Below are 23,024 nucleotides of genomic sequence, written 5' to 3'. Positions count from 1 at the left end.
ACAGATGAGATAATATACCCTAAAGAATTATATATATATATATATATATATATATATATATATAGAGAGAGAGAGAGAGAGAGAGAGAGAGAGAGAGAGAGAGAGAGAGTCTGGTATGCAGGTTCTATACCTAGGGCTTTTAGACAAGGGATGCAAGCTTCTGGGGAACACTGATTGCATTTAGCTCTTTGTTTTTTGCTAGGATACCAAGCACACTTAAAATAAGGATTACTATCTAACCCTGTATTCCATGACCACGTATGTACACATTCTGAAGTAGTGTCCACTCTTAAGGTTCTTATTTACTCAGAAAATATATTTTTTAATAGGGATCATTTTTTTTTAAATCGATTTTGGTGAGACCACTATCTAACCCTGTGTCGGCCTAGTTGCGTCCTTGGATAACCCACACTAGTCAGCCTCCCTTGCATACAAATAGTTGGCACACAATAAATCTTTTCTCATATACACAAATTTGTCTACATACAAGATATTCGAGCGCTCCTTTGAGTCTCTATGTCAATGTCTGATTGATTGGCACTCATCCAGCCCCCCTATATATTGTTGGGGAATTGCTGGCCACATGCCCCTTCGAATGGTCATGTGCTTCTTGGCGCATGCCTCCTCATGTACAACCGCCCCAGCTAACACCCCATGGCCCACGTGACTAGAAACCGTTTAGGAACCATTATAAGCTGAATTTTGATGGTAGCGCCTTTGGGAACCCGGGTTTGGATGGTTTTGGCGGGGTGATTTTTTATCTGGGCGGCACTGCCATACTCTCTTACTATGGCCCTCTCGGAATTGCTGACTCGACCATTGCTGAGTTATCTGATCTCCTTCACAGCTTGTGTATTTTTAAGGATCGCTTTAGTGGTCTCCTTATCATGGAGGGAGACTCCAAGGTCGTCATCGGATGGTGCTCCACCTCATCCTTCCCCCCGTGGCGTCACTGGCAGATTTTTCTTGGTATTTTGGATATTGTATCCACCATTTCTTGTACTTCGTCTCATATACTTGGATCAGCCATTTAGGTTGCTGATTTGTGTGCCTAGGTCCCCCCTTCAATCTCTTATTGTTAGGGGAGGTCTCCTTCGATGCATCTTCCCTTTCTTTGAAATAAGTTTATCATCATTAAAAAAAAAGTTGGCTGCCACTAATCTAACATGCCTCCATGCCTTGGTGTTCAGGCACTAGTCCGTATGTGCCCTGCCTATACGTGCAGTGCCTAGGGGTGGCATCGAGTCGAGTCGAGCCGAGTTTGAATCTGCATATGTTCGAGCTGGGTTTGATTTAAATACTTCAAACTCAAGCTAGAGCCGAGCCCAGCCTTAAGCTTAAAATTGGAATTGAGCTTGAGCAGGGTTCAAGCTCCAACTTACATTTAAAACTTTGCATAAAATACAAGTCAAATAAACTGTGCATAGAATTATGCATAAATTTTACTTAAAATTGGGCATGACCTTAGTACATAAACTCTGCATAAAATTGTCTATAAACTTTGCATAAAATTGTTTATAAACAATTTTATGCAAAATATTATGCCAATGTGACTTATATAAAAACATGACCTATATACAAAATGTGACTTTTATATACATTTCCCACTCTCTTGAGCCTAGCCAAACTCGAACCTGTATATGTTCGAGCTTTGCTTGATTTGAATACTTTGAACTTGAGTTCGAGCTCAAGCTTAGCTTTGAGACTAAAATTGGAATCGAGCTCAAGCCCAAGAATTTTAACCAAATTTGAGCTCAAGCTCGAGTCGGGTTTGAACTTTAACCTACATTTAAAACTTTCCATAAAATACATGTTTAATATTAAGTTCAAAGAATCCTAAAAGTATGGAAAACAAATAGAGATAATCTTGCATATCAGAGTTATTAAGAAACGAAATATGACTAGCTCTATAACTCATAAAGGATCTCAAAATAATTTGTGTTGCATAAATTCTGTACTACATTGCATGGAGAGAATAAGGATGAAGGAAATCAAATGGGAGAAATGAGCTTACCTGTGGCTGACATATATTCCATGACTTTCGTCTGCAACGCCCAGGTCAGCAATACCTAAATGCGGTTGTGCGATCAAGAGATTGAAAGCGCTGAAGATGGAACATGGCAGAAATAGGTTGAGGAAGGACTGAAATACGAAACTTCCCTAAAAATCTGACCATGCATATTACTAGTGGTTGGTAATATGCATGCTCTCTTTTCTTTTCTTTTCCATTTTCCTTGTGCATCCAAACAAGAGAAACCACATTTCTCTTTTTTTTCTCTCTTATTTTTCATGGGCATCGAAACAAGAGAATCGATCTTTTAGTCCCATTCCTCTTCTTGGGTAAATCTTCCTCAACGTACGTCATTTCTGAATAACTGGTGCGCCCAACACTGTCAATAATACCATACGGTTTGACATTGTGCACAACCCCTTTAGGGAAAAACCTCGCGGAAGGGAGCCTGTCCTGGTTATGAAAAAGCTGAGTCTCATCCCGCTCCGACCACAGATCGTAGCCTCCAGAAAATTGAGACCTGTTAGCCAAAGCCTTCAACTGCTCGTCGGCTTTGATGGAAAAGAGAGTTGGGGCTCGCTCAACAACCTCCCACGGTCGCTCAAGCTCAAAAACTGCGGCTCTAAGTTCCGCCCTCTGCCTCATTTCGTAAATCTGGCACTCACGGCAAAGACGGGCCTTTAGGAGCTGTTTGGCTTTTTGGGCCTGCATCCGCTTCCACTGCCATTTCGAGACTCCGCCGAGGTAGGTACAAGGCCCCCCACCCAGTTTGTCACGAGGTCAGATGAGCCTAAACTCACTTGGGCTAGCGGAACTCCAACTCCCGTGATGGCCTACCTTCAATTCGTCAAAGGTAGTACAGCCTCTCACCCCTGAGATCAACGTTGCAAACTCCTTCCTCTCAAATGAAGCACGAGCAATGAAAAGATAGAAAGACAATGGAATAGGAAGAGAAAGTAACCTTGTATTAATACTAGAGAAGATTACGAGTGACCGTCCAAGGTGGAAGGCCAGCACTCTACAAAAACTCTCCCTCTCGTCTATGCTGAATGAATCTACAAGGGTTGAATGCCTTGGTATTTATAGGCTTCAACCCCTCCCTTCTCTCATGCTTCCGTCCAATGAAAGCAGAGATCCTCCCTTATCAAATCTCCTTGATTTGATCCTCCATTCAAATCCCTTGATTTGCTCCTTTTTCTTAAAATTCGTTTTACCATTGTTATTTTCCTTAGACACTTTGTTAGCCGAATCATTCTTTCTCTCATATTCGGTTAACTTTTCAGCATTAGATAAAGTTGAAGCTAATGTCTTTCTTCCCGTGGGCTGAGCAAGAATTGAGAAGACGGGAAGTAAAGACATTAGCTTCAGCTTTATCTACTGCTGAAAAGTTAACCGAATATGAGAGAAAGAATTATTCGGCTAACAAAGTGCCTAAGGAAAATAACAATGGTAAAACGAATTTTAAGAAGAAGGAGAAAGGGGAAAAGAAGTCATGGGCAAAGGACGCCAAGGCTAGGCTGGAAGAGAAGAAACGAGGGGACAAACAAAAAAAGGTCCATTGTTTCATATGCGAGGGATTGTCTTAGAAAGAGGTTCCTCAATGCTGCTCAAATCGAGGTGAACAATGGAAGGATTGAGCCTAGGTTGGGCTCCTTAACACTTTTCCATGCTGTTGTCCGTTCAAAGGAGGAGAAGGCTGCTCCACTTCTGGTAAGACCCTTAAGAGAACATCTTTTTATCTCTCTAACACTTGCTGGACGTATTGTTAGAGCAGTGGTGGATACTGGCGCCACCCACAACTTCCTTTCGTCGGAGGAGGCTAGGCGCCTAAATATACGAGGAGAGAAAGATGGGAGCAAAATGAAAGCTGTAAATTCTGCTGCTCGTGAAGTCTAAGGCATTGCCAAGAACGTCCCGGTGGAGATAGGCAAGTGGGTTGGATTTCTGAATTTTACTATTGTTGTCATGGATGATTTCAATGCGATTTTGGGAATGGAGTTTTTCACGGTTTGTAAGGCATTTGTAATGCCGCATGTTGGCGTAGTGGGGATTATGGACGAGCAAAGTCCTTGTACTATTTCTGAACTTGACAACAAAGATGTAACAAAAAAGGACTTAATGCTATCAGCCCTCCAGCTTAAGAAAGGTCTTAAGCAGGGCCGCTCTACTTACATTGCTTCTATTTGTGCTATAGAGCAGGTAGAGGTCATGCCTACCCCTAAAGAGATACAAGTCGTACTGCATGCATATAGAGATGTCATGCCTGAACAACTTCCAGCGAGGTTACCACCTAGGAGAAGGGTGGACCATTGCATAGAGCTTGAGCCCGGAGCAAGAAAGCCAGTACAAGCACCATACCGAATGGCGCCCAAAGAGCTGGATGAACTGCGAAGACAACTCAGTGAGTTGTTGGACACTGGGTTCATAAGGTCAAGCAAAGCACCTTATGGGGCCCCTATACTGTTTCAGACTAAGAAGGATGGAAGTATGAGACTATGCATCGATTATAGGGCGCTCAACAAGGTAACTATAAAGAATAAGTACCTTTTTCCTCTTATTGCAGATCTCTATGATTAGTTGAAAGAGGCGCAAGTTTTCTCCAAATTGGATTTGCGAAGTGGTTATTGCAAAGTTCAGATTGCTGAAGGAGACGATCTGAAGAATCTAAAGGTGCATTTTGGATACTTACTATGCTATAAATAGATTCCGTATCTGACATGTATTCATCTACTTCTATGAGATCTTGTTGGACATTTTCTACAAGGGTGGATCTCTTAGGGTTAATGTTTTGTCTTTTGGGATAGGTGTTGGCTAAGTGTTCTGTTTGGCCGCAAATATAGCAAGAAAGTTTATTCTTATAGGTTCTTTTTGGGTTAAATCTTCTAACATGTCTATCTTTGTTTAAATATGGTTTCCTACTTTTGAATCTACGGATAAAGTATCCTTTCTTGAAGTATTTTTTATGTTTTCTTAGTTTCTGTCCCGAGTCTTTTAGACCATAAGCTTGGGTAGTATATATCTGCTTACAGATCCCATAATCATCTCCTTTAAGTTGTCTTTGTATTTGAATGTCTGTACATTTTTCTTGAAGGATGGTCATAATAAACTTGGTTCTTTGTCCTATTGAATACACTGCTGTAGGATTTGTTGTTTCTACGTTTTGCCATTTATCATATATTTCTTTTCCTAGTGCTCCTGCTAATTTCCTAAATAACTTTGTGCCTAAGTCTTTGTTGAAAGAATTTCCTGAAATACAGGTATAATAATAATCTTGGAGAAATTTCTTATCATATTTATAATTATGTAAACTAAGTTGCTCTAAATAAACTACTGCATCTTTTTGTAATGTTACAAATCCTAGATTAGGGTCATCTCCTGTTACTAATTGATAAACTTTATTAACAAAATTATAGGGATTGGATCCTAGGCTCATTAGATGGCCAAATTCTTCTGGATTCCCTCTTTCATAACTTTCCCATAAAGCTTTTACGCTTTCTCCTAAAAATGTCTCCAAGTATATGTACATTTCTTCTACATCTTGAGACTGAAAGTTCTGAATATAGTCTGACACTACCTGATTTTTCCAAAGGTCTAATACTGTTGTCCATTCTTGGGGATCATGGGCTGAAAGATTAAAAAAATTTCCTTTGCCCATTTCTTGAAACTTTATAGGTCTTTCTATTTCTTTTCTTTTTCCTTTGGGACGTATCTTGTGATCAAAAGTTACTGGGTCACTATAAGGAATCCTTGGCATATTACCAGAATAATATACTTCCCTAGGAGGAGTTCGTGGATAAGTGGTATAACTATTTCGGGGAATAGTATTAGAGCTTTCTTCATCCATGTATTATTTGATACTTATAGTTTCTTCATCTTTTGTTGGCTCTAGAGGCATTTTTCCTATTCTGATGTTAGTTTCTTGGTCATAGTACAGATCTTCTTCCTCTTGGAGATTTCCATTTTTAATTAAGTGTTCTTCTAAATGAAAAAGTTCTTTTTCTGTTAATTTTAATTCTAGTTCTTTAGGCTATATTATTTCATCTGTCTCTGATTCTCCTTCTATGTGAACTAAATCGTAATTTTCGCTAGAAATTGATTCTGTGTCCTCTGTATTCTTTTGTTCATAACTATTAAATCTAATATTTATATTACCTTTTGTATATGTATACATAATACTTTCTTCAGGACTAATTATTTTTTCTTCTCTGAATTTAAGGTTCCATTCTAATCCAGCTAAGATATCTGGGGAATATTTGATAGGCTTAATTAATTTAATTCCCTTGTTACCTATTAAATTAAGTACATCATCTATTTTAACTTTAAACCTAGTAGTACTGGAGCAAGTACATCTTCCTAAAAATCCAATACATAATAAAAGATTGTTTCCTACAAAGGATTCATATCCTTTTGTCTGAATACCTATTTTAATATATTTTCTAAAATCTTGTAGTCCTAGGAGGAAATCAGGGGAGCAATAAAATATTCCTCCGTTCTGATTCATATCTACTTCGGTGATTCCTAACATAGCTTTTTTAGGATCGACCCATCTATCATCATAGATGCTGAGCAGAGTTTTGGTTCCTAGGTTTTTTCGTCCTAATCCTTTTACCCCTATGACAATTAAACCAAAATGAATTAAAGTATATAATTTCTTAATTTCTTTGAAAGCTTGTTCTGCTATTAAGTTTATGTTGACGGAATCCTGTCCTACACAACTAACTTGAATTTCCCTATAATGTCTGAATAATCCAGTATTAAAATTCAAAGGTCCTGTTCTATATAACTGTCTAGGATTAAGGAGATTTAATTGATTATTACTAAAGAAAGTAATATCTTGGTCTATGTCGATTATTTCGTCTAACTGAATATCTCTTTGGTCTACACTTCTTCTTCCTGTTATTCTATCTATTATGTTAAGATTTCTAGAAGAATTTTTCCGAGGTAAATCCTTCACCTCGCTGTGAAAGTGCCATGGTTTTGTTGATGATGAAGTTCTAGGTTCTATTTTGACAGCTTTTAATTTCTGAGTTATTAAATCTATCTCTTTATCAATATTTTGTTGCGATCCTTTACTAGTTTTTAGATAATCTAAATTTTCAAAGAGTTTTTCTGTTTTTACTCTTAAGGTTCTTAATTCGTCTTGTAGTTTGTTCAAAGTAAATTCTATTTCTATTACTTTGCTTTGTAGATTATTGCCTAAACTTATAATAAGATCTGCGATACTATTTAATTGTGAATTATTTCCGTGTAATATGTGTTCTTCACTATTAAAATGACATCTAAGACAATTAGGTCCTATGTATTTTATATCAAATCTTGATGAAATTCTTAAGTCTAAATAATCTACTTTTTTAAAAGGTTCCAGGTCTTAAGGCTCTGATACCAAATTTAGGGGGTACTAATTTAATTTAGTCTGGAGTATTTAAAGGAGAATTATTAGGAGATCTTCTTATTACTTGCCTTTTGGGAATAAAAACTTGCCTAGGGGTTTCTACTATTCTCCTATAGGAATAGAGGGATAAAGTGAAACAGATAATACTAAATATGAAAAAGTTACAAATAACTATTGTTAATGCTATAAAAACAAAGATCATGTATCTAGGATTCTTCCTATAATATTAGCAATTAAAAATATATAGGTGACTAAGAGGTTTTCTAGTTGTTCTGGTATGAAAACAAAATAGTTAAATAACTCCACAACTAATATAAATAAAAATATATAGGAGACTAAGAGGTTTTCTAGATGTAAGGTTCTGTTTGGACGGAAACTTGAACTAAGCCTGTATGTACTACTGCTTCAGGCAAAGTCTGGGAGTGTTGGATAGGAACTTTTGTTAGGGCTTCATCTATTTCTTCGTAGCATAACAATTTATTATCTAATTTGACTATGGAGTTGTCTATCTATTGTTCAAGGGCAAGAATTGTAGAATTATTGGGTTGTTTACAGCTTCCTGGAAGTTTACAGGGACAAGATGTTGATTCTGATACCAATTTAAAGGGGGTACTAATTTAATTTAATCTAGTCTGGAGTATTTAAAGGTGAATTATTATGAGATTTTCTTATTACTTGCCTTCTAGGTATAAATATTTGCCTAGGGGTTTCTACTACTCTTCTGTAGGAATAAAGGATAATATAAGACAGATAATACTAAATATGAAAAGATTACAAATAACTATTGTTAATGCTATAAAAACAAAGATCATGTATCTAATATTCTACCTATAATATTAGCAATTAAAAATATGTAAGAAACTAAAAGGTTTTCTAATTGTTCTGGCAGGGAAACAAAGTAATTAAATAATTCAACCACTATATAAATAAAAACAGGATACTAGTATAAGTTCCTATATTTTAAATCTTCTACCGTAATATATGGAGTTGTAAAAAAGAGTTAGATATATATAGTATATAGGTAATATGGGTAAGATTATTCTAAAAAACTGTCTTAATATTTTATTAACTAACCAAATAAACATAAAAGTATAGCAGCGTTGTGGCTTCTGGGAGCAACGCTTGGCTTCGAAGAGGTAGAGGCGTTTGTCAGCCCTCACCCAGCAGTTTCCAGCCTAATATACCCTTATGTATAAACACAAAAACAAACACCAAGCCACACAATCTATAAAACTTAGCAGACAATAAAAGCAGTGAAGATTAAACAGATAAGAACAATACCTAAAGTTATAAAAAGCACAAGCATGGAGATGATTACGAAAAATAAGTAAGAAGTGTAATTCTCGAGGGGTTTATCTTTAGATCAAAGCTGTTTAGATCTTTATGGTTACTCCTTCAGGTATGGGAAACGCAAGACACAGAGAGGTGTGCAATTTCCTAGCATTAAGCTTCTGCCACGGGCTCCAACATTTAGTCCCAAGAAAACAAAGCCCTGAAACCTCCTTGGGTATAAACGGGCAGAAACAAGGGACGCATGGACCGTGAAGCATCAAAGGAATACCGCAATGCTTTTACTCTGTGCTTGGGATTAACCCCGGGTTAGAGGAGGAAGGTACAGATCTAAACAGACAGAGATATTCTTTGATTAAATATCTTTGGGTTTGAGGATCTTCCTCTTGATCAATGTTCTTAAGCACAAGTTGTTGTTCATTCGTAAGAACATTAATTTTATGCATTTGTGCCATAGATTGTAGATGAGAACAGCTACAATCTTGGTCTTCTTCTGATTGGCTGGATGAGGCATAATCAATATCATCCCCAGAATCAGAGTTTAAGAGAATTTTGGCCAACTGAATTCTTAATCCTTCATCAATCTGAAGTTTGTTAAGTTTCTCTTTAGTTTTGCATCTATTTGAATAGTGGCCTAATTTACCGCATTTGTAACAGACAATTTTCTTTTTGTCTGGAGGATTTCTTCTAGGAGGTGGTCTCTGACGAGGAGGAGGTCTCCTAGATTCATGACGAGTCTTTTGATGAGACTGTCTTTTTGGATATCTCCTACTCTGGTGTGAATAGGGTTCATGTCTCTTAGAGTGAGAGACTTTACCTTTTCCCTTCCTTTGATTGGAAGGTGATGGACCTGTGTCACAAGCAAATTGTTCACAGAATTCACCAAGCTCACGCTTTCCAGTAAGATTTTGTTTCTTAAGCTGAGCTTGAAGCTTTAAATCATTACATAAGGTCAGCCCTTCTTGGATGATAGCACTGGTAAGGAGACCATATGTATATTGATGGTAGTTTATAATTCCTACCTCATTACCTAACCTTTTTCTTACCTTGCTGGCAAAAAGAGTTGGTAAACCATCAATAAATTTTGCTTTCCAATATTCATTATTGGCATCTGGTCTTTGTGTAACCTTAGTGAGGAAAACATCTTTATACCAGCAAAACTGGCTAAGTGTTCGACACCTAAGATTTTGCAAAACCTCTCTTCCCTTATCTGATTGGGAAGTCAGATTTCCAATGAAATGATGAACAATACAGGAAATCAAGGTATAAACTGCATCGTCCTCACCTAGTTAGGCTTGGCCAGATTCAGTTTTGATAACCTTCTTTGAATTATAAATTTCCTGATGTTGTTTAGGGGTGAGGATATTATCCCACCCCTGCAGTAAGCATTTCTGCAATTCCTTGATCGAAATTCTTATGTTGCCGACAGATTGTACAATACATAAGCATTCGGTGACAATGTTCTAATATCTGATATTCAGATAATCCATCTATATTCCATTCATAAATGGATTTGCCATCATAAGATTTTTTATCTAAATAAACATTCTCCTCATACAATAGGTCTTGAGGTGTAGGCCTATGGTAATAGAGTTTGTTAGGTAGATCCCATTTCCGAGTAGAGTTTTTCTCATAATCCAATTTTTGGATACGCGGATCTTGTATCATGTCTTGAAGAATTTCTTCAGTCTGATTGACATTGGTTAAACCTAAATCTTTGAGATTAGAGTTTTGACCAATATCAGAATCAGAATATGCTGAAGGAGTTAAATCCTCAGAATTTTGAGATGAAAAACCTTCATTTAGTGAGATTCTAATGTTTGAATACTTTTCAGAATCTTCGCAGCTTTTGCTTCTTTGGCTTGTTTTAGTTGATCTTCAGAAAGATTCAATCTTCCAAGCTGAGATAATAATTCATCAACAACTTCAGAATTATTATCCCATTTAAAGTTCCTAATAGGAGCGGGTGGTTTGATGAGCGGTTTATTGTTCATCAACAAAGGTAATTTTCGAGAAGATAAGTTATAAGGATTCTGACAATATTTCTCTGGATTTTACCTTTATCCAAAAAATCTTCAATACGAATTAGCTGTTGGCCAATTGTTTTGAGATTTAAATTGGTAAAATTGTTTTGTCTCCTGATTTGACCCATAGGATTAAGAGTGGAGAGAGAGAGAGAGATGCTCGTGCTTGTCAGCCAACCAGATGATTATTGTCGGAGAGTAGACAGTTAATGACCCTATGTGCTGTCTTTCCAAACCATGAGGTCAACAACCTGTCCTAAGAATGTATCTGTTCTCAAGGTGGTTAAGAAGGTTTCTTGCCTCATCCATCCCAGTGTTGGTCAAAGCACGCCTCTGATTAAGGTCTCAAGGACAAAATGTACCACTGTGATGAAGGGAATTTTGGACCTTAATTTGAGTGTGTTTGGCATATGCATGTAGACCTCTGACCCAGGATCAAGCAAACATCTGGTGAAGTTATCTTTCTGGACATCAATTCGTAATCCACTAAAAAAACTGAGTGAGCTTGCAGATGGATTTCATAGCACTAAATGCAGAGTGAGGGAGGGGATGTGGAGGAAACCATGAGACTGTTCAAGCATTGTGGCCTCTGCTTCATGGTTTGAGGCTGTCTAGAGATTGCTTTTTCATCTTGCTTAGACTTGAAGGAGCCTCTTCAAATGTCACCTAGTGGGCTTAGGCTAGATCCCTCCATTTTGGAAGCTCTCACATATGTTTAAGGAGATCGATGACAAGTTTTTTTTTTAAAAAGTTCTCTTGCTGTTTCTTGGGTATGCACCCTTTGCTCAGCAATTCTCCATGATATTTCTTTCGTTGGGAGTGGCTACAGCAGTCAATCCTATCATGGGTGATTGCATTCCCCTCGTATAGATGGACTGGCGATGATGGGCTCCTTGCAGTCATCTAATGTTTTTAGTAGCCAGCTCATGTATCTATTCTGTACTATCTAAAAATAAAAATGACAGAGAGAAGGAAAAGGAAGTGCTGTGCAGTGATGGGGAAGATGCAGTCATTAGATTTTGTTGGTTCTCTTATAAATGTTTCTTGGGAAGGGGCTTAGAAGCTCTGTTTGTGCACCAAATTGGTGTATTGGTCTTTGTTTCACCCTTATGATGTTATTTGTGGTTGTGATTTGGAGCTTGGATGCAGGTGGTACGAAGCTGAAAGCTGCTTAGCCTTTGCATGCATCCGCTCTTTGCCCTTGATTTCTCATAGTGGAAGACATAAAGGCAGATTATGTTGTTGTTTTTTCTATTGAATTTCTTTAATATTACATAAAAAAATTTATGGGAGAGGAAGGGAGGAGGGGAAATTAACAGATTAGTGTCTGGAGTGCCAAAAAATGTAAAAAAGGGCTTGCCGTCTTTGCTGCCTGCCACAATGGTAATGAGGCTCTGTGCTTTCATGGACATTTTGATTGTGTGGTCACTACCTTCTCCATTGATTACATGAAAATTTTGCGTTATCTTTATTCTTAAATAAAACATCTATGAGTAAGCTGATTGGTAGTGAGTGCTAGATTACCCTCAAACTGGTTTGTTTGACTGTTTTATTAATTGAAAGAGGGTGAAGCTTTATTCCGATATTACATGTATGACTCAACACAAGTATATGACTCATAATGGGCAAGGATAAGCTATAGTCCACTACTGTCTATATTTTGACAGTTTCATGGGTAGCTTAATCTAAGTTCATTTTTGAAAATATAATTGATGTTTCAGATACCGGATGCTTAGCCGTTCATATGCCTTTCGATGCATACTAAGATTGAGAACATCCTCTGATTTCCAGCCAGGACGCTCGGTATGGTCTTGGAGATCTTCAAAAACATTTAAGTTTTGCTTCTGATTCATATCTAACTAAGAGCTGCTCTTATGTGGTCTGATTTACTTTTTTCTTCTATAGTATGGTCATTTCTTTGCAGATCCTCAGTATGAGAACGTTCAGCACATTATATGTTGCGACTCTTATGCCACTTATGGTTATGACTTTGATTTTTCTAATTCTGTGGGATTCTCGAGGTATTCAGATCCTGTCTTGATGTCATATACTGAGAAGGATGGGTCTTTATTTTAGAAATATGAAACAATATGTCTTAAATCATGTACAGACAGACAGAGCCTCCTGTGGTACAAATTGCTTTCCAGTATACTGTCATTGTGCCACCTGAGGAATCTTCAGTTTCAGGATCAAGTGCTGAAAACAAGTACGTATAACCAGCTGCCATGTGCTAGGAAGTCCTTGTCTTTTCATTTGTGGTCATTCTGTGTTTTAATCAACTCTAAAATTTATAATTGCTCTTACCTACAGTTAAAGTTGTGTAAACATCAAAGTTTTTTTAACCCAGAATCATATGTATTTTAGGTTTCTTGTACTATGTCATCACAAGGATTTCTCTGGTTTTTCATATTATATTGTAATTAGTATTATAGAAGCAGTGTATGGAGATCAGAAATTGGTCTAATATTAGAGTTTCTTGGGAAGAGGAGTAATAAGCTGTTCTCTATCTCTTTTTTCTTTTTTTGTATAAAAGCGAGATAGTAATTTATTAGTAGAGAGAGGTACAAGATGTTAAAAGCAAACTTAAAAAGCATACAACTGAATAGTTATTAGCTGTTCTCTATCTCTTTTTTCTTTTTTTGTATAAAAGCGAGATAGTAATTTATTAGTAGAGAGAGGTACAAGATGTTAAAAGCAAACTTAAAAAGCATACAACTGAATAGTTATTAGAGGACATTAAAGAAAAAAAATACAATAGCACAACCAATCTATTACAATGTTAAGCAATGGGAAGGGAATCTCCCACAATGAGTTGTTGTTCCAAGAAATCAGTTAGATGATTCACATCCCCATAGAGTGGCATCCAACTCTTCCATCAAATGCCTATAAAGGTCGATAATTTTCTCAAAAATCAGAATTAAGCATCAAGGTGAGGACTTCCCTGAACATCCTGCTGGAAACAACAGCCAAATCACCTCAATGATGGCAGGATTAGAAAAAAGATTTGGTAAACACTCTTAAGGCCTATGAGGAGGATCAAAAACTCTACCTCAATGGGTCACACTGCATCCACCAGCTAGGCTAGGATTGCTCTGAGATCAAAATTGTGCTTTTACCACCTGTTCTATGGTGGTGTCTACTCCTTGATTGTCTCCATTCTAGCAGTCAAATGTGAGGCAATCAGCTTTCTGTTTCTCTCTGAATGGATCCAAGGAGAGGAAAAAGGTAAGGAATTTCATTGGACCAAAATTTTATGTAGTTCTAAATCTTAGTTGATTAGTCAATTTGGGAGGTCCACTCCTCAACCTGTAGACCTTACTGTTTTCAAGGCTAAACTTATCGGGACTTATTCTTCTCTCTCTGACCGGACCTAACATCTTATACTGAGATGAAGACTATCTTGGCAACTTATTCAACTCTAGCCCTCATAGAGCAATAAACAACACTGTTATGCTGGAAATTTGCTGCCATTTTCATCATTACTTTGTTTCTCTTATTCATGCAAACTTTTTTTTAGGGGATTGTTTGACTTTCTTCAAGCATCTTCTAGGGGGTTTTGTTGGCAAAGAAATGAGTTTTGCCAGCCTCAAACAGCAGCTGCAGCATTTGATAATTACTCTTTGCTTTGGTCAATGCTCTTGTTAATGTCACAAAAAAGATCTTGGTCATTGTTATTGTAAAATAATCAGATATGAGAAAGATGAAGTTTTGGAGTGAAGAATAGCCAATTCTGGGAAGTCTCACTTTGCGTCAACATTGATCAACCCCTATATAAAGATGTCATCGAGTTGATGTGCAGAGCAAACATACCATGTTATAATCTTGCCACTCATAATTGCATCGTGAATGAAATGACAATTTGCTTCAATGTATTTAGTTCTCTCGTGATATATTGGATTGTTAACAATAAAACTAACAGCCTGATTGTCACAAAATATTGCCATAAGTTTTCAATTGAGAACCCAAACTCTATCGCTAAAGACTTAATCCACATTATTTCACAAGCGGCATACGCTTGACCTTGCTAGTATAGTTTGTTTTGGTACTTTTTCTAGGTCACAAGGTTACTGCTCATAAATGTGCAATAAGCACTCACTGAGGTTCTACTGATTTTAGACTTTACATTGTCAACATTTTGAAAACCTCATTATTTCTAGATTATGGTGTGGTTTATGAAACAATCCCTGTCCACATTTTAAATACCATAATATCTGTTTCACAACTTCAACTCCTCAGGTTTTCCATAAACTGACTGACAACACCATCAACATAGGAAATATTAGGTTGAGTCTTAAATCAGCTTACCAACAAGTCTTGTAGTATTGGGTCTTATCTTTAGGTATTGGAGTCTGACATTATCAACATAGGAAATGTTAGGTTGAATCATTGGATCGTTATTCAGTTTGCTAACAAGTTGTCTATATTGGGTCTTATCTTTAAACATTGGGTTTTGTTCATCATGCAAATTTGCATTTGTTTGCATCACTCTCTGTTGACTTTGCTCCAAATAAACCTCTCTCAGCTTATCTTAGTCTACATATCAGTTGTATATTTCCTTTGTGTTCGTATAATTCTCTCCTTGTTTCATGCAACATCAATATTGAGGAAGTAATTCAGGTGTCTTAAATCCTTGGTTTGAAAATGTTGTTTGATATTCTCACTTTCTTGTTGTGTAGTCATCTACATAGACTATTAAGATAACAATACTTTTGTCCCTCTGGAGAACAAAGATAAAGTGGTATGAATGGCTCTTTTTAGACCCCAAGCCTATCATCGTTTGACTGAATTTATCAAACCAAACTCTTGGCTCGGTTTTAGACCATATATTGCCTTTCCAATCTACGAGCCCTATATTTCTCCCCTTGAGCAACATATCTAGGATATTGCTTGATATAGGCCTTTACAATAATATCTTCATAACAAAAAGACATTTTTAATGTCCTACCCTTTATTAACAGTAATAGAATTGGATGAAATTTAATTTGACATCAGGAGAGAATGTTTCATAAAAACCCAGTGACAACTACAACAATGTGGCTCTGATACCATTAAAATAATCAGAATTAGGAAAGATGAAGTTTTGGAGTAAAGAATAGCCAACTACAGGAATTCTCTCTTTGCGTTAATCTGAGATTAGGATATATATCGAACCTTCATCCCTTAATAAATTTGTCTAATGAGTTTTTACAAGATGAGACTAAAATACCTGTGAGTAAAAGCCTACCTGTCACTCAGAATAAGTTGAGGGACTGAACTACCATTAACTTAAAAAGCAAGCTCTAAGCATAAACCACAATAACAGGAATGCCCCTGAATTATAAGAAACACCTGTCCACAGTTGTTAAGAAAATCTTATTTGCCTTTTAGAAAGAAAAAAATATGAACATTGATGTTAACAATATTTTGTGGAATTGGATTCTTTTGACTGATGATTGATAGGTACTAGTATTTAATTACTCGAGGAAAGAAAATTTTGAAACTGTTTCTTTTTTTTTTTAATTCAAAGATGTTTGTTGGTAACTACTCCGTGAAAAACTTTCTCGTATATTGTTTCTGTTTTGGCCTTTTTCATTGTTGAAATGTGGTTGTCAATGTCTTCCCCTAACTGTCAACATTCTTCTCACTGCATTTTTTATGGCATAACAATGTACTTTCTTTAGGTCCAGATACTCCCTTAAGCGGCACTTAAGTATAAGGACATTTCAATATGCTACAGCTGCAAATATGAATGAACTTTACGACAGCGTTGATCCTGAAGTTGTGTTGTCAATCCTTGTTCATAAGGTTGTTTCGTATCAAATTTTTTTTGCTGTATTTTATTATTAGATTTCATTTGTTTCTTAGTGTAGAACAAGCTAGTTTTATTGAGAGTTTGGAATATCTTGGTTGAGTAAGACACTTCTGTATTTGAGAGGCCTAATATGCATCACCATTCTGAATGGCTTTTTGAGCATTGGCGGGAAATTTGGTTTAAGGCAACAATCTATACCTGAAGCTCATCTAAACGTTTTGGGTCCAAAACAGTTAGTGTTGTTGGATTAAAAAATTGGACCAGGGGCTATGGATGAACTCAAGTACACATGAGCATTATCTAGGTAAAAGGGGTGTTACATCTTTTAGGTAAGCTAGAGATTGATGCATTAGTGCCTTTTCCGTGTGATACATTCTGTAAATTGTCACTGTTGATGAGTGTGTGTGTGTAGATATATATATTTGGTTTTGTTTTCTCATTAGCATTTTTTTCTTTGTATGCATTTAATAATATGGAATTGACCATTTCAGAAAAAAAAAAGGGGAATTTGTCAAATGCTTAGCTATCTGCAGTATTTTTTTGACTTGATTGTGGTAATATGGTTTGTGAACATGATTTCTCTGCCATTGATGTTGAATCATAAATTTCCTGTGCCAAATATGCCTTCTGGTTTACTATACTACTTAAAGTTCCATCACATGTGGAGAAGGGAAAAAGAAGGAAAACTGTTGTGTTTTCGAGTCAATTAAACTAGTCAAAAACATTAAGGTCAGTCCTGACTGGAGACTTGAGTACCACAATCTACTTTATATTGATCCTTCCTGCTCATTTGCCCTTGTTTGGCACAAATTTTCAGGTAATTTCAGCTTCTTTGGAGCAAGGAATTAGGGAGGGAGGCATAACAGCAGATCCGGCACTCCCCTTTCCTCCTCCACAAGACTGTAAGTTATTTCCTTTTTGGTTCTTCAAATACTGATGCTAGGAGGAAGGCATAAAATTTGGGTTTACATTCCAGGTTTTGGAATTTGATTCCTACCTGTAGCCTGTAGTTAGGATTTAAAAAATCCTTTAGTTGTTAAGTTTGATTGTGAGCTCATAAATATTTAACCAAGTTATTCCAACTGCACTGTCACAAGAAATGTGTTTCCTTTTTGTGGTTCATCAAGTAATCATACCAGGAGAAGGCCCTAAAATTTAAACATAAGATTTGGGGGTTAGAATCCAGTCATTCTGTTTGTCAAGTCCCATAAGGATGTTGTGTGACATCCTTGTGCAGAAACAGATCGATATGTGATCTTAACTGGGGTCATATTCTTGCAATCACATGTTAAATAGATTATGTTTGTTGAGTCTAATGGTGGGTTTGGAAATATTTAGCTCAAATGCTGCAGGGTTACAGGAAAGTAATCCTGACATGATGGGGCCACCGAGTGGAAATCAAGGATCATCTGATTGCTCATTTTTCTTGGATTATATGCATAATCTTTTTGGAATGACCAGCCAGATGGACCCTACTCTCTCCTTTGGGTTCTAGACCTTTTTTAGTTAACGATTTCAATAACAGTGTTTAGATTGTTTTGCTTCACCTACTAATACTAATGTTATTTGGTGCAGGCCTCTTGCGAACAACAATTAACAAACTGAAACAAGACAGAAGTATCACTCCAAAGCTCACATTTATTCAAGGGGGACAGGACGATGCCACTGTGTTCGAAAACTATCTCATAGAAGAGCAGGATGTTGATGGTAATGGTTTAACAAGTGTGGTAGGCTTTGTATCCTTCTTGGATGAAGTGACTCAGCGGGTGGCGGAGTATCTTGCATAAATGAGTTAGCTAGATAAATGTTCTTGCAGTACCAAATCATGCTTTGTGTCAAAACCCATGGAGCAGCCTTTGATATCGCATTGGTATTTTGCTTCCTCGTCTTTTAGTTTCTGCTCTTTTCAGAGGCGGTAGTCAGAAGGGGCGACGAACGAGTCGTCCACCCCTATAATCACTTTCGAGTGAAGAAAGAAATAGGTCCCTCATCTGTGTCCCTTAGAGTGAGCGACAGAGAACTAATTAGAATCGAGAATACTGAAACCGAAAAGTATTTCTTCCCTTTTTAGAAGCAACTCGTTCATTTTGACGGTTACTACATCGAACTGTGGGACTCATAAAATATGGCTGGACATCGTACTACTTTCTTTCTTTCTCCTAATTATTCAATCCTATGGTTCAATTCTCTGCGAGCTGAAATGTCTTCATGTCTCTTCATTTGCAAGGGAAAAAGGTCGGCCTAGTAAGAAGCTCAGGACTTCCACTAAGGTTTTATAATTTTGAAAACCCCAACTCTCGTTATGTATTTGGTTGCTCTCCTGTTCTTCCCTTGATTGTTTTTTCTTGGCAGGAGGATTATCGAATTGATGTTGTTGATGATGATGTTGATTATGCCGAAGATTTTGATGAGGATCATCGTGAAGGTATTACTTTTGCTCGTTTTTTCGTTTTGTTTTAGCTTTTTGTTTTTAGTTCACTTTAGGTGCTTCAATTGTATTTATGGGTACGGAATATGGATTATGAAGATGAAAGCGAACTGACGAAGAGGGATTTTTCTAAACTCGAATTAGAGCCTGATCATGCAAACCGCCCTTTATGGGCTTGCGCTGATGGCCGGATCTTTCTTGAGACATTCTCACCGTTGTATAAGCAAGCCTATGATTTCCTCATTGCAATTGCTGAGCCCGTTTGCCAGTATTTAAGATGTCCTTCTATTTTCTTCTACTTAAAACTCTGTGGTTGCTCATTATCATTTTGTTGGAAAAATGTTGTGCAGGCCAGAGTCTATGCATGAGTATAACTTGACGCCTCATTCCTTATATGCTGCTGTTTCTGTTGGGTTCGAGACTGAAACAATAATTACTGTTTTGAACAAGCTATCAAATACTAAGCTCCCTAAAGAAATGATTGATTTCATTTATGCTTCAACTTCTAATTATGGGAAAGTAAAACTTGTACTAAAGAAGAACCGGTACTTTGTGTTGTCCCCTTTCCCAGTGGTGCGAATTTGGTCTCGTATTCCACAAGTGGTTTATTATTATTATTGATGTTGTTATTATCATTATTATTATTCTTATGGTGATGAGGGGAATTTGGAACTTATGCTTTACATGATACTTGCAGGTGCTGAAGACTTTGCTGAAGGACGAGGTTATATCTAAAGCGAGAATTTATTCCAATGAGGTAATTTATTTTGCTGTTATTTTCTTCATGCATGTCCACTTTATTTTTCTGAGGTGTTATTCTGAGTTGTGCCTTTTTATATTTTGTCTTTTATCTTATCTTTTTGGCGAGTAATAGAAAATTTCTCTCATCATGGTAATTTTAATATTTTTAACGACATCAAGTAACTAGTAATGGAAGAGTATTTTTTTATCTGACAATAACTAATTTTATTTTTTTGTTTTTGTCGTAGGTGGAGATTTTGCTCATGCAAGGACGTATATTATTTTCTAGCATTAAGAGAAACAATTATAGTTTGTAATTTTATAATGGATTTATAGTTTTTATTTGGGTGATTGTAAAGTGATAGTGATATTTCATTTAATTTTGTTGTGTTTGATTATTGTTTATAATATTATGCAGTGTATAAAGTGTTTAGACTATTTTATGGAGTGTTTATGGAATGTATAGATAATTTTATGAAGTGTTTATGGAGTGTTTATGGAGTATTTTTGGAGTGTTTATACAGGTATTATGTATATTGATTATGCCCAATTTTAAGTAGAGGTCATGTCGAATTTTATACAGGTATTATATACATAAATTATACTCAATTTTAAGAAGAGGTTATGCCTCAATCTTATACATGTATTATATAAATAGGTTATGCCTAATTTTTTGTAGAGGTCATATCCAATTTATGTAAAATGTATGTATAATTTTATATATAATTTATTTGATATATATTTTTTGAAAATTTTTAAATGTATGTTGAGGCTCGAGTTCGGCTCGAGCTCGGTTAAAATTTTTGGGCTCGAGCTCGATAACAATTTTAGGCTCGGCTCGAAGCTTGGCTCGAAATATTTAAATCAAGCTCGACTCGAACATAGGCAGGTTCGGGCTCGGCTCGGCTCGGCTCGATGCCACCCCTAATTACACACATTGGTTATCCACGATTTCATCCAATTTCATCTATAATCTTACTTCATCTTGGTACTGTGATTATACTGATTGTCACATGGGCCAAACATAATCATGCTTACCAGTGGACATCTCCATCATGATAGGTGCAATTTCAACTGATTTTTCTATTACCAAAAATTTAAAGAATCATGTAGTTGGAAGTAGGCTGCTCTCTTTTGTAGTGTGGAATACCAAATGTCTGACATGGTCTATTTAAAGTAACTTATCAGGAACTTTGGTGGTGATGCTATTGGTTGAAAAAATTTAAATTTCAGAACTTCCGTTGTGGTTGCCAATCATTTGGAGGAGTTGTACTCACGTAGTGCTTGGTGATATCTTATATCGCGATCTATATCATATAAGATTCTATATCAAGAATATGTTAATGAAGCATAATATTATCATATCTATTCTTGATAATCCTTTTCTACATTTGCTTTCATTTTTCTCCTATCAAATAGTCTGGCTGTTCCATGTATTTCTTAATAAATTCTTTCTTTTTTCTTGTTGTCATTGAAAAAAAATTCTTGTTGTGCCTTGGTTTTTGTGTTTTCTGCCACAAATTAGTTGAGCTGCATTTTACTGATTGGTGTTCTGCATCTTGTCCAAGCATATTGATTTGTTGTACGTTTATATTTGAATTTTTCTTCTTATATTACTTGACCTTGTAGATGCAATGTCGAGAACCTGTGTGGCTCGATTATTTGCTATTTTGAGGGTGCCAGTTTTGGATGTACCACCCGAGAGGTGGCCTAGAGTTGGTTGGTCAATGCTACCACATGCTTGCACTTGCAAAGACATCATGCTACTGAGTTATGTAGGAGTTTGTCCTATGTAGAGGATTGAATAATGTGGCAATGATGAAGCTGTCAATTTGCTCTAACATGAGCGAGCCTCTTCATGGTATGAGCCCTCCATTGGTGGGTGCAAGCTGTCGATTGTCAGTCACTTGTTAGAAATAATGTTGGTTTTGAAGAAGACCACCTTGGATGTGTATACCTTGAGGATTTCATTTAAGAAATGATCTTTAAATAAGATGCTAGGTTCACACCTACATAAGATGTATGAGTCCATGTTAAAAGTCAGTTTTCTACAATGACAACCATATATATGATTTTTTTAAATATTATATTGGTATTTATCAAATAAATATTTATTTTCTTCTATTTTAAAAGAAAAAAACCCTCTTTGGATATGTGCTTAATGATGATCAGTTCTTCTCTATTAAGGGTAAAACAAAGCATCAATTATGGCTTGATAGATAGATAGATAGATAGATAAATATTCTTGCAGTACCAAATCATGCTTTGTGTCAAAACCCATGGAGCAGCAACCTTTGATATCGCATTGGTATTCTGCTTCCTCGTCTTTTAGTTTCTGCTCTTTCCAGAGGCGGTGGTCAGAAGGGGCGACGAACGAGTCGTCCACCCCTGTAATCACTTTCGAGTGAAGAAAGAAATAGGTCCCTCTTCTGTGTCCCTTACAGTGAGCGACAGAGAACTAATTAGAATCGAGAATACTGAAACCGAAAAGTATTTCTTCCCTTTTTAGAAGCAACTCGTTCGTTCATTGTCTAACTCCCTTCCTAATAACAAGAAGCAAATGCAGATTAGGAAATAAGGAACAGGACTCTCCTTCGGAAGAAATGACTACAGGGAGCCTTGAAGAGGAGCATCACAATTCTCAACTCTGCCATTATCTGTATCTTCCAATGCATTCATTGGTAGGACAATAAGTACTTCCCCATGAGAATGATATTTGAACATGTTGGGCCGGTAGTTAAGGATTATCTTAAAAGAAGGAAACATATGTCGAAACATACCAAGTTCTACTTTGAGGGTCATAACATCTATATACCCTTTCTCAAATCTAGGGTAACCCATGAAAAACACTGAATGGATCAATAATACATTTCTTTTCTTGGATGGACTTGAATTATTGTTAAATTCCATGGTTTAATCCATATGAACTAGGTTTTATAACTTTTATATAAAATTTGACTTTTACAATCTTCTATTTTCTCACTCCAACTCATACCATAGACCACTAGAGTGTGTAATAAAAGGTATGTATCTAACAACATCAATACTTTTCTTCACTTCAATTTCCAATTTAATGCACAATTGATGGCAATTCAGCTGTTGTAAGAGATGATTTAGTTAATTTTGATAGTTGCATAAGACATTAACATCAACGCTTAAGGATCATTTGTGTCGACTTAGGAAAATAAAACGGTGAGAAAATTATTATTTTTTTTACTAATTTTCTCATTGGATGATGTTTTTATTGACAAATTCTCTTAGAAAATTTTCTTGCATTTGTGATGCCATTGAAAATAAAATAAAATAATAATTACGTAGTTGTAGTGTTTACAATTGGAACAAAATAA

General features: G+C 36.3%; 2 protein-coding genes across 2 annotated transcripts in view; one reads left to right on the top strand and one right to left on the bottom strand.

Annotated features, from left to right (window-relative positions):
* Window positions 1-18,729, top strand: part of LOC137944644 (protein transport protein SEC23 D-like) — a 70,927-nt gene extending 52,198 nt beyond the window's left edge. The window contains 6 exon segments of the mRNA XM_068790350.1: window positions 12,439-12,520; window positions 12,623-12,738; window positions 12,828-12,923; window positions 16,378-16,501; window positions 17,326-17,410; window positions 18,084-18,729. Coding sequence (XP_068646451.1) covers window positions 12,439-12,520; window positions 12,623-12,738; window positions 12,828-12,923; window positions 16,378-16,501; window positions 17,326-17,410; window positions 18,084-18,295 — 715 coding nt within the window. The 3' untranslated portion in view covers window positions 18,296-18,729.
* Window positions 2,288-2,776, bottom strand: LOC137944441 (probable DEAD-box ATP-dependent RNA helicase 48; the record flags this gene model as incomplete). The annotated part of the gene is made up of 1 exon (XM_068790128.1): window positions 2,288-2,776. A coding segment is annotated over one exon (489 nt), but the record flags the coding sequence as incomplete, so codon positions are not given.
* Window positions 18,730-23,024: the final 4,295 nt, after the last annotated feature.

The sequence above is a fragment of the Aristolochia californica genome, unplaced genomic scaffold (genome assembly GCF_029961685.1).
Source record: "Aristolochia californica isolate CCGP_79_NKW_82.1479 unplaced genomic scaffold, dmAriCali1.0.hap1 SCAF_11, whole genome shotgun sequence".
Taxonomy (NCBI): domain Eukaryota; kingdom Viridiplantae; phylum Streptophyta; class Magnoliopsida; order Piperales; family Aristolochiaceae; genus Aristolochia; species Aristolochia californica.
The sequence above is the reverse complement of the archived record's forward strand: the minus strand, read 5'-3'. Positions and strand labels throughout refer to the sequence as shown.